The sequence below is a fragment of the Ictidomys tridecemlineatus genome, chromosome 8, assembly GCF_052094955.1.
Source record: "Ictidomys tridecemlineatus isolate mIctTri1 chromosome 8, mIctTri1.hap1, whole genome shotgun sequence".
Taxonomy (NCBI): Eukaryota; Metazoa; Chordata; class Mammalia; order Rodentia; family Sciuridae; genus Ictidomys; species Ictidomys tridecemlineatus.
Window position 1 is genome coordinate 53283276 of NC_135484.1, and position 12746 is coordinate 53296021.

Here is a 12746-nt window from a genome sequence, read left to right on the forward strand (position 1 = left end):
GAGAACCATAGAAATGAGACAGGGAAAATATGAGCTCATCTTGCTCACTCTTTCCAAGAGCTGCACTGTTTTATATGCATCATTGCCTCCCCACCCCACACCCCAGTCTAGAGTCTTATCAAATACCCCCATTTTAATGATTTGAAATATTCTTCATGTTTCTCTTATGGAGGGGAACCCAACAATGAATGGAGGTTAAACGTTAGTGGTATCATGATCTTAAAAAAAAGATTATTTCTTTAGTACTATTATTGATTGCATAGAAAATAAAACTTCTAGCAAAGTCTACATCAGACATTGCTGATCCAAGTTTATAAAGCATTGTACAAATTGTGTCTTAAATAGTATTATGCAATTATAGAACTTAATAGAGTATATTTGTGGTTTATTGAGTCTTAATGGTTGTTTTCTTGAAATTGTTAGAGACTCCTAATTTCAAAGAAAACTGTGTAAGCTACTTGTAAATCTATACTTTATTTACTGACTTTAAACTATGCTTTCTTTTTGTTTTTCATGACAACATCTGGGATTTTCTTTAATAATAACTAATTTTTAAAATTACTATTGAGTATTTTTTGTGGGCTGGGTATCATGTAGGTACTAAGCATATAATAGTTTTGCAATATTTATAATCCTACCATATATGTAGGTTTATTTATCCACAGGGAAACTGAGGCTCAGCGAGGTTAAGTACTTTATCTACAAGCTTCACATTGCTGAATGGCAGGGTCCTGATTCAAATACAATTCAAGTAACTAGTCACAAGATATAAGACTGTTTCTTATAGACTGTGTGCAGAAAATGTACTTGTTTGAATCCATTAAAACACAGCCTGTTTGCAACTTTCCTGGGGACTGTATCTAAAAAAAAAAAAGGTTAATCATAATGAAAGGTTCAGGAGCCTAAGCATGTGGAGTGGTCAGAGAATGGACTAGTTTGGGTCAAGAAATCATGTCAGATGTAGAGAAAGAGTGTAAGTGCTTTGTTCGGTGACAAAGAATAAATTAGGTCTTTCTTAAGCCAGAAAGAAAAGAGAATTTTAGGGAGGAGAGCTCCCTATGGAAAATTCCCAAAATTCAAACGGGGAGGGGGCTAGGACTCAGTACTTGGTCTCTGTTGTCCATGCATAGGCTTAAGGGAAAGAGAAAAGGTCAGCAGGGGCAACCTCACATAATAGCATGAAAAATGCAAGCATAAAGCCTCAGGGTGGGGGAGGACCTGGCTATAGTTTAAAAAAAAAGCAAACCAAAAATGACCCAAACCTAAACCTAATTCAAACCCACTTCAAACTGAAGGTGGGAAAGAATTCTACCGGCAACTGAAAATGGAACATGCAACACTGGACTGCAGGCTGTGAGCGTTCAGTCTGATTAATTAAGGTCAAGGTGATGATGGCAATACCAGCTGGGGAGTATTTTGCCCAAAGATAAATTTGTCCCTCTGTATCTCTGCAAGACAGCAGGGAGGTGTGTGTTTGGAGCTAAATTAATTTGATTTACATCATGCCATGGTAACTTCTGTTCTCTCTCCCTGCTGTCAGATGTCTTAGCTGGCTTTTCCCTCTCCTTCTTCACCCCCACACATTTCATAACACAGAGAGAAAGCACGGATTGGCTTCAGGCAGAATTTAGAAATGGAATAACTAATTTGATTATTCTGCAATGAGTGCTATTCTCTCTCCTCCTCTTCCCCACCCCCACCCCCCACGCCCTTCTCAAGGGAGAGAAGTTGTAAACCCGAGCATAAGTATGATTTATTTTTATATCTCACTTAATGGCACAAACTGCTCGACAATCAGAGCTTGTTCCTTGTAGCAAAACCTAGCTGCTCACCTATCCGCCTCCCGTTTGTCTTCTAATAATACCAATACCAGAAAATGAAGTTAGGGCCGAGGATTCTATTAGAAACGAGCTTTTCCTGGCCTTGTGTCTTTCACCTCGGCCCTGCTCTGGAGGTCAGGGCGGAGGTCCCTTCTTGAGGGTCCCCTGGTTAGTCCAAGCCGCTTGCAGCCGGGGGACCGCGCCTCGCCCCGGCTGGGCTGGGCAGGATAAGGTTACGCCGGGGCTTCCACGGTCGGAAGGGAGGGAGGCGGGTCCGAGCCCGTGCCCCGGCCCGAGGGGGAGTTTCCAGAGTTGGCAGCTCGGGCCTGCGGGGCCATCCCTGCTGGGCCAGGAGCTGCCTGCGGGACCCTGAGTGCAGTCCCCCGCCATGGTCCGGGAGAGGCCTCCCGGGAGGAGCTGCGGCGCCCTGCACCGGTGCCTGCTCGGCGCCGCGCTGCTGCTGGGCCTGCGACTCTGCCTCGAGCTGAGACGCGCCGGGTCGGGACCCGCAGTCCACAGCGTCCCGCGAGGCCACATCCCCCGACCACCCGGGCCGCACCTGCTACCAGCGCCGGTCCCGCCGCGCGGTGCAAGCAAGAGACAGGTGACCTACGTGCGCAGCGGGCGCAGAGCACCGCCGGGGGGCGGCGGGAGCGGGACGCCGGAGCCGAGCTGCTGCGCCCTTCGCGGGCGGCCCCGCCAGAAGGTCAGTGGCAAACCCAGCAGTCTTGGGCCTTGGACCAGAATCCCCCACCCAGGCCCTGCTAAGGAGTTCTCCGCCCTGGGCATGGCAGCCCGCCCTACGGGGACCTCAGAGTCTTTTTTTCTGTGCTCAGGCGACTTCACTGTAGCATCCTTCAGTGCCCCGATGGAATGACGTGGAACTGAGTTCGGTCCATATTCAAACCGTGTTTGCTGAACCTAGAGGATGTGTGCCAGGCCCCTTTCTAGGCTCCAGGCATCCAGCAATGAAGGACGAAGGCCGGCTTACTTTAGTGATCCATAGGCAGGGTGATAGGCAGGAAAGGGAAAGGAAGCAGTTGTGGTTGGAAAACAAGCCTTGCCTGTTTTCCCCATGGAGGTCGGGAGAGCTGGGTGGGTATCCACAGTGAGTGGCTTGTCTCCCACCTTCATCGCAGCGATGAAGTTCCACCTTCCCGACGAATTTCCCTGGAATCCCACCCCAGGTATTGATAGGGTGGCTGTACAGTGGTAAGAAGTCAAGGCCCCAGCGCCACTTAATGGCAAATTAATTGGATCTTCGAGGACCGAAGTAATAACTTGGGTTTGTCTTACAACGCTGTACTCTGTTGCTCTTCTTACTCATTGATCTCTCACCGCACACCTCATTGAGTCGTCCAGTTTCAACCTCTGATTAAGCCTCTGGCCTCCCAGCCTTCTTCATAGAACTCAAGAGTGGAAAGGTTGAGAACTGCCTGCCTTGTTCTTGGGCACATCACTCCCAATCCCAACACCAATTGTATCCTCTGAAGCAAACTCTCTCTCCAGCCTGGTGTTTCCTCTGTTCTAAGTATCACAAACCCCACACCCCACTCAAACCATGCTCTCCCATTGACTCTGCTACTTTCTCCAGCTGCCCATTTCTACCCCACTTTCCAATACCCTCCACCATTTATTTATTTATTTATTTATTTATTTATTTATTTATTTATTCATTCATTCATTCTTTCTTTCTTTTTTTTTGTAGCAATTGGCATCTTTAATATTCAAGAAAATTAAGTCTATCATATATATTAAAAATATAGGAAATTTTATGCAGACATGAAGCTTCTAATTCAGCCTTTGTGGCAACTTTTTGAAGGATAACTTCCTTTTCAGGCCTTGTCCTCTGTCTTCCCCCACCATTGCTGTTCCTTTCCAGGCCATCCATGTTATCTTCCTGGATAAACCCAGTTATTGTTGTTGTTTTTTCTTCCTCTTCTTTTTTTCTATCTCTGAAACAGTACATCTTATGCAAAGTCTTAATTAGCTGTTTCATAAGAGAGCAGCCACTTCTTTCTCATGCTCCCCAGGTACTTTCCATGTCACTGTGTTATGCATTCAACACACTTGCCACGAGCTTGCCAGGCACCCAATGCTGGGGGCACAAGATGAGCTCAAAGTCTAGAGGGGGAGACATTTAGTAGAGACATCTAGTGCTGTGAACAGTCTGCTAATTCAAATTTAGGCCTGGAAACTAAAGAAGGAAGAGTCAGGAGGGCAAACAGAGGAGGGGACGTTTGAGCCAGGACTTGACATTTCTTAAGAGTTTGGCTTCTTTTGTTCCTCTGTAGGTAATCCTCAAATGTCCTATCCTTGATATCCTTTACTGCTCCCTATCCCTTTTCTTTCAGATTCACTGTCAACATCTGTTGTTTCTGCTGTCACCTGTCCAAGAATTAATTTTAAGACTTTGTCTCTATTTCAGATAATTGGAGCCTGTCTACAAATGGCAAGGTTTGGAATGCATAAAATCAGAGTCACAAGGGGCAAGTTCACATCCATTCCCTTTAGTGGGATGCCCCAGTGATCCAGGCTGGAGATAGGAGTGGCTTAGGCAGGGCCATAGATGTGGAGGTGGTGAGCAGTGGTTTGATACTGGATATATGTAGAGATACATGGAGGAGCAGTTAGCTTCTGTTTGTTTTGCTTTGGTCGATAGAAAGGAGAAGCTTGGTTTCAGGAATGTTAGGTTTGGGATATCCTTTAGACATTCAAGTGAACATATCAAATAGGCAGTTGGACATATGAATCTGGGATTGAAGGAAAGGTCCAGGCTGAAGTAGTGATTTGGGAGTCATTCATGTTCAGGTGGCATTCAAACCATGAGACTGAATGAGATCAACTAGGGAGGGAATGTGGCTAATAAGGACAAAAGACCCAAGTCTGAACCCTGGGACTCAATTTTATTAAAAATTAGATTAGAAAGAAAATAAAAAGGAAATATTTAGCATAGTGCCTAATGTGTCCAAGAACTCAACAATGGTGGCTTTAATTTTCACAAATCTGTCTCAGCTCTATAGCCTCAGCCATTCTTCAAATGTAATTTGTTAAAACCTATTTCTGTTCTGACTCATGCTGACTCCTTTTCCTGCAAGGTCCCCATCCTCCTTTCTTCCATCCTCCTGTCCTTTCCATCCTTGAATGCTCAGGTCAAGGCTTATGGCCTGGAAACCTTCCCATACCAATCCTATTTCCAAGCTGATCTTGCCCCAGTTTGGGATGACAACAGCTATACCTTCTGTGAGCTGTGAGTTGTTTTGTGCATGTTGAGACCTGACAAGTCATTTCAAATGGAATGTTTTGTCTCCAAGTGTTCTCAATGGGAAGGATCGCATTTCCCATAGTGACCTCTAGCAAGTACTTCAGAGATTGAAGCATAAAAATATAATCATCTTACTATTTAAGCTGATCATAGGTATGTCTTTGGTTATATTTTTTATATATTATATAAGAAAGAAGCAAATGGACTTAGTATTGTTGTAAAAATATTAGGTTCTTAGCCTCTTAAGGAAAAAGTTTTGCTGCATTTCCTTCTCTCTAAACATTTATTTATTTTCAGATATACATCTAACTTCCCCAAGTTCCTAGAGAGCTAGGATCTTGAATTTGTTCCATTTTCCCATTATATCACAGTTGAATTAAAATATTCCTCAAAACTGGAAAAACCAGTTACTAATCTGTCTTCCCACTTCTGAGAACCACACTTAATATTCTCTCTCTCTGGGGACAAATCTTGTTCCTTTTGAGCCTCACATCAAGACATGGTGTAATTTAAGCTGAATGCACCATTAAATAATTGAAATAACATTTGGCAGTTATTTGTTAGGCTCTTGGGATTTTATTTTATTTAAATTTTGCTTGTTGGGAATACTGATCAACAATGTTATGAAGTTCTTGGTTACTTTGCCCCAGGCACCTACCAGACTGGTAAAGGAGAGCAAGTTCCATTCTATTTTGAGGACAGCTTTTTGGGTGGATGAAAACCTGCATGAAATAATTGGGTTGCCGGCGTTTCTTGTCACCATGCTTCCTTCGCAGGTGTTAGAGGCACAAAAATTCAGCAATTATATTGCTACTTTAATCATAGCTTATGCTATTCTTAAATAAAACATTCTGTTATAAAAAAGAAAAGTGTAGTCCTCATAAAATTTCTTCCCTCTTCTTGCATCCCCCTTTTTTCATCAAGCTGCATAGAAACTAGCTGTTATTAAGTCCTCTTGTACACCAGGAGTTATAATCTTAGAACTTCATGAAATGAGGACAAATGAGAAATGATGGATAAATAAATACTGCCCATTTTGATTGTGACTACCCTGGAAGCTATATATTCTTGTATGTTACAGATTTCTTTAAGCATTCCATCAGAGCTCTTAAACTCTAAATTTTGCATACTGAATATTCATAAAAATATCACTGTGATTGTTTTTCTTTCCCTTCTCTCTTTTTTTCCATCTGTGTGCGTTATTATTATTATTATTATTATTAAACACATTTACTATAGTTCCCATAGGTGAAGTTCTTGGGGGGGTGAATTTATAGAGGACTCAATATGGTCTCTGTGATTTATGCTTCTTCATGTAGCTCTTGGGTGCATGCTGTATCTCTTAGAGCCTGGAACTCCATCTAAAAGACAGCAGCTTTTAAAATAGAGGGTTCATATGCACAGGAGAGACACTTGCTCAGGGACCAAGCTTCCTAAAGAAATGTCTTCTCTCTTATCAGAGACACATAATTTGACATTTAATATGTTGGCTAGGAGAGTGACTTCTGAGTCACTGAGCTGCAAAATCCAGCAATGTGCTGGCTTGGTTTGTGAGTTATAGCTCCTTTGGAACAATGTGTCAGGGTGGGGGTGTGTGGTGGGGGGAGAGCTGTTTCCTCTTCTTCTGAAAACCCATATGGCAAAATTTGGTCTTTCTCATTTCTTGTCATCCTCCTCTTAGTTTTCTAATTCTGTGATTGTCAGTAAGAAGAATGAGGAAAAGTGGTATAGCATGCCCCCCTGATACATCCAACTGCATCGAGAGTCCTTGTTCTTTAAAAAATACTTGGAGGTAAGTTTGAATTTCTTGTGAAATATGGCTCAGCAGTAGTTTAGAGCCCCTCAGGTTTGTACATGTACCTACACTTCTGTCCTTCAGGAAGTAGCATGAATCAGTCCTCTCACACTGTCCTCAGGAGGCAAAGTATTTTCATTTTAAACAAAGTCATTGAGGGTAATTGAATGAGCTCCAGCAATATGTGGGTGTGAAATAGCAGTTGCTTAGTTTCATAAAGAAAAGCAGGTTTTTATTACAACTTTGATGTGCCTGCAACAGGGAATAGGGTTCTGCACTCTTTCCATACCCTGCAGTTAGTTCTCAGAGGGCACTCTGTGGGTAAAGGAACTGCTAATGGAGGCTGTATTGTTTTTCAACAACCGCTGGTGGAGATTTTAGGTTTTTGTGTGTAATTTGTCCAGTCCATTTTCTCTAAGGGAAAGAATGCCTTGTCAGTACTCTCAAATAGAATTAGATTTCCTATTTAGTCTGTGAAGAGAATCAGGGCCTCAGAGTTAAACTGGTCACTGTCAAGGCTGGTAGGCGTTTGAGATTTTCCATCTGTGCAATGATACCTTTGGAGTTCTTGTGTTTATAAGGAGTTTGGCTCTTTGTTCTATGATTCATAGAAAGTAACAGGTGCCTGTTTAATTTGCTATGAGACATGCATACACAGAGGAGGAGTCTACACAGGGTTGATAAGCTTCTTTGAAAAACAGCAGTAGGGTCCTCTGAATATCTCACATTGGTCCCCATTAATGGCCTGTGGAGTCTCTGCTAAAAGAGGGTGAGAAGATTTGCTATTCAAGAAGCATTTTTATCCTGCCAAATACCTGAAAAGAAACTGAGTTTTAGGAGCCTTATGATTCGGAGCCATATATAATTTAAATGAATAGCAAGCTGGGCTGCTAGTTGATGGTGTAGGAGGTAAACTTAGACTATGATTTTGGTCCTAGCCACATAGCATTTTATGTTTTTTGAAAGTAAATATCCTTTTTTTTTTTTTGGTACTGAGGATCAAACCCAGGGCTTTGTGCCTTCTAGATAGGTGCTTTACCACTAAGCTACAGCCCTGTCTTGAATATCTTTAGGTGAAGCATCTAGTGAGATCCAGCTTATCGTTTTTTCCATTTACATTACCTATCTGATCTCTGAAGGCATTTAAAGTTACAACCATAAGCCAGATGTTCTCAAATTAACAGTTGTTCTTCCTAAAAAGTGACAAGCAAGATTAATGTTGCTCAGTGGCAACCCTTCACATAACAGGTAAAGAGAAGCTCAAGGTCCTTTTGAACTCTTCCTATTAAGAAAGACAGTTACATTAAGACTGGAGCTGTGGCTCAGTGGTGGAGCACTTGCCTAGCATGCGTGAAGCACTGGGTTCTATCCTCAGCACTGCATATAAATAAATGAATAAAATAAAGGTCCATGAGCATCTAAAGAATACATACATATAAAAAAAACTTTAAAAAGACTGGAGCTGGACATTGGGGAGGGTTAGTTTGAAGGGAATATACAAATATTATTAATATTAATGTTAATATAATATTAATATGAATTTGTATTAATACAATATTAATGTAACATTCTTTTGATTGTGGAGGAATAGGGCTAGTCTGGAAATCCTGGCTTTCTGAGTTCTTTCTCCTTCTCCCTCCAATGCCACCAGAGTGACTAACCTGACTCCACTCCAGGGCCTTGGGTTGACTGGTTCTGGCCACTTCCCCCAAACATGGTACAACAGTACCCCTCCCTGTTTTGGGCACCATTTTTAGAGACAGGGAAACATCATCTAATTTATCCAAAAAAGTCAAGGCCTTGGCATTCCCTAACTATTGAATATTATTTTTTGCACAGTATTTTATTCTCTTATTTCAACTATCCCATTTTGGAAATCTTGGACCTAAGCACATAAAATAGATTACAGAGTTTGGGTTTTTGTTTTTATGTTTATAATAATCCCAGACCCTAGCATATGTGTGAGTTTGTATATGTATGAACCTATTTATCTTTATTTCTTAATTACTTCTGTTGAGATGTTTTCTTATAGATAACCTTATTTCCAAGTAGAATTTGGCAATAAGTTGGTACCTTGAATATATATGATTGTACATGATTTTTTTATTCAGTGGTATATGCCTACAAGATCTATGTATATGTAATTCTGCCCCCTTGCTTTTTTAAAAAGTAAAAAGTTATATGTGAAGATTTTTAGCAGAGAAAGTAAATATCAGTAATTCAGTCTATGATCCCAATTAGAGTTCTCAAACCTAAGTTAGAGTCTTACTTTCTTTGATTTTCTTTTTCTGTCAATGCAGAGTTACTTTTAAGAAAAAAATCATTCAAATAATTCTTCAGGCATCTGCTTATTTACAATCCCCTTTCCAACTGACTAGTTTGGGATTCCAAAGTGTATGGTTACTTCTATACCAGTTAGGACTCTCCAAGTTGTAAGTGACAGACCCAACTAGATATAGTAAAACCAGAGACTGATTTTCAGGTACTAGATGAAAGAGGAAACCTGCAGAAACCAGGTCTCTGGGAACCCAATTATGAACTAAAACTAGCCCTGAAGAACACAGTTATATAGTACCATAAGTTTAGTGGGTACTTACAAAGTGGGTACTTTTCTTGGCCACATCTTCCCTTCCTTTATTTGAGGAATTCTCTACCTTTTCAAGAAAAGAGTCAATCCTTCCCCACCATTTTCCCTTGCACTTAAAGTGCATTCATGACTGGGTGTGGTTGTACATGTTTGTAATCCCAGTGACTTGGGAGTCTCAAGCAGGAGGATCACAAGTTCAAAGCCAGCCCCAGCAACTTAATGAGGCCCTAAACAACCTAATGAGACCCAGTCTCAAAAAAAAAATTAAATAACTAGCTGGGGTTCAATTTCTGGTAAAGAAAGAAAGGAAGGAGAAAAAGAAGGAAAGGAGGACGGATGGAGGGACAGACATTCATGGGACCTAGACACATCACTATTCAGATGCACCTGCATGAGAGTTTGGATTGCACCTCACAGATGAAAGAAGTAGATGGTATGAAGACCACAGAATGGCTCAGTGGCTGGAGTTCTAGTAATGGTGAAGTGAGCTATACGTGGCATCTGCCCAACCATGAGGCAGTGTAGTCTACAGCTACGTGTCAGGAGGTGGTGTTCCTGCCCTTAGATTCTGCAAGTTAATAAATCTTTAATCAATTCCTTTTCTGCTTAACTAGCCAGAGTGATTTCTATTGTTTACAACTAAGAACCTTGACAGACCAATAAATTAGAACTGGCAGTTCGGAAGGTTACAGCTGTAACTTTCCTTTTTCAATTTCCAATTGTAAATAGGTCTATTTAATTCAGATTTTGGAACATGATGGCTGGGACCATGTGAACTGTGGGCTGAGGAGCCTTTCCCTGACAAGATAATAACATTTAGCTTCAGATACTAAATTACACGGACCTGCTAACTTATCTCTAAAGTCACCAAGCCCTTTTCATGATACCATTTGCCTGAGGTGCCAGGCAGGAAAAGGCCAGTTGATGCTGCAGTCATAAACAAAGCTCATAGACATAGATTGATTTCTTGCTGGTGCTCTGTATTCACTGATTCATTGAAGGTTGGCTAGGGGACAGGTGCCTATCATTGTGCTATCATTGGCCTCTCTCCAGGCCCCAAGCTGGCAGCACAGCCACCATCTGGAACATTGCTCATCACCTTGGCAGAAAAGGGAGTGCTCTGGAGGGTCTTACATGGTAGTGTTAAAAGCCCTGGCCTGGAAGTGATGCATATCACACCTGTTCTAGATTCAATGGCCAGAGACTGTTTCTCTCCCACCAAAGCCAGAGGTCCCACCCTGCTGTGTGCCTGAAGTCAGAGTTGGAAATATTTGGTGACAAGCACCTAGGGCTATCATAGTATGGTGACCTTTCAATCATCCGTATGTAAATGGACATGGTGTAGGTCATGTTTCACATTTGTGTTTTGATGCCTCACTGAATCTGCACACTTGACAGTATTGGATAAAGCCTGGTTGGCTCTTTTCAGGGGGCTGAGATCTAAAAGGAAGCAGACGTTTGAATTTAGCTGCACACTGAAATAAAAACCAGTCTTGATTTACATCTTACAAACAGTGCTGGGGCACATCTTGGAGTTTGTTAAACACAATGATTCTTGTTGACATTGTTTATGCTAGGTTCCTTGCACAGGGCAGTAATGGAAGGATGGTCTGCCAGTCTTTCTTTCTTTCCTTTTTTTTTAATCCCCCTGGGGGTGGGGAGAAGCAGCAAGTTATTTGAATAAATAAAGCCATGAGTGTAAATGAGCCCAAGGCCTCTGATGAGAGAGTCAAACTCTGTGTCTAAATCTATCTTCATGGCGATCACTGCCTCATTTTTATTCGAAGCTTGTTGAAAGACTTCCAAATGTATTTTCAGAATCTAACCACAAATCAGAGGCAATACTCGTGTTGAATAGCATTTACTCTTATGCACAATATGACAGCAAGCAATTTTAGTTTATATTTCATCTACTTTGAGTAGAGCACAACAAATCACTTAAAAATCCTAATTAGCAAAATACATGCTCGTTGAGCTCAGCTGATGAGGCTGTGGAAAGCAGCTTCTTTCGTCAGCAGTTTTGGGGGTAGAATATAGGAGAAGCCAGTGAAGGTAATACCTGGGATCTTTGGACTCGTCTTTATGTGGAGTTACAAAGGCATGAAAATACTTGAGCGTGTTGCAGCTTCACCTGTAAGATGAGCTCATGTTTGTTGCTTTGTTAGTTTGCATTGCTAGGGATGGACCCTGGGGCCTGGCACGTGCTAGGCAAGCTCTCCACCACTGAGCCTCTCCTCCAGTCCTCTTTTTACATTGGAGGTCGGAAGTTTAGATGCTGCTCCTCTGCTTTCTGAATGTGGACACGTGGCATACCTCCTCTGAACCTGAGTTCCTTCCTCTGTAAAAAATGAGTCGTAATAACTCACAGGATTGTTGTGAAGATGAAATGAGAGCATAGAGGTGAAAGCACTGAGAGTGTTCTGGAGCACAGAAACAGTCCAGCAAATGAGGGTCATCTATGTTCAACCTGGTGTGTCACCGCCTGTGACACTGGTTTATGAGGATCAGGAAGTTATAGGCACATGGGCCTGTGGTATATAAAGCCCAGTATTCTGAGATTGAATCCAGGGGTGCTTAAGTACTGAGCCACATCCTCAGCCTTTTTTTGTATCTTAGAGACGGGGTCTAGACAAGTAGCTGAGGGCCTCATTAAGTTGCTGAGACTGGCTTGAAACTCTTGATCCTCCTGCCTCAGCCTCCCAAGCTGCTGGGATTTTAATATTAAAATATTAACTATTTAAATATTTTATTCTTCTTGAAATTTAAAATATATGTAATATGCTCAAGAATCAGAGGAGCTAGTACATACATATGTGTGTATAATTTAATCTGAAATAAAGGCTAGCAGTAACTAGGACATTTTGTTAGTGTGTGTATTATACATTTGTTCCCCATATCACTCACTTGTGAAGTTGTAAGGCTTACCTATTTGCACAGTTTGATTTCTTTTTTCCTTAAAACTAATTACAAGTATCTTTTAGAAAATGCTGTTAAATAATTTTGGTTTGAATAAGGATTGACTGCATAAATGTGATTCCAAGCTCTTGAGAGATAGTTTTCCCTCAAAAGACTGTTTGAAAATCTTTAACTACCACTGTTGTGGGTCACCTACTACCACTCCATTACTTCTTTAATTCACAAGAAGTCAGTTGGAGTAATCCTGTGTTAAAGACTAATTAATAAATGATCCTGTCTTCCATGTTTTAGTTAAATTTAAGTGAATATTATTGTAGTTGGTATTTTATATGCATTTTAAAGGAAAATTCATTTTAATCAACA

The 12746-nt window shown here is 41.5% G+C and overlaps 1 protein-coding gene across 1 annotated transcript in view; it reads left to right on the forward strand.

Moving 5' to 3' along the window:
- The first annotated feature begins 1823 nt into the window (after positions 1-1823).
- The window catches only part of Mettl24 (methyltransferase like 24), a 98920-nt gene continuing 87997 nt past the window's right edge, over positions 1824-12746 (forward strand). The window contains exon 1 of the mRNA XM_005330164.4: positions 1824-2526. Within this exon, the coding sequence (XP_005330221.1) occupies positions 2209-2526 (318 nt within the window). The 5' untranslated portion in view covers positions 1824-2208. The remainder of the gene's footprint in view (positions 2527-12746) is intronic.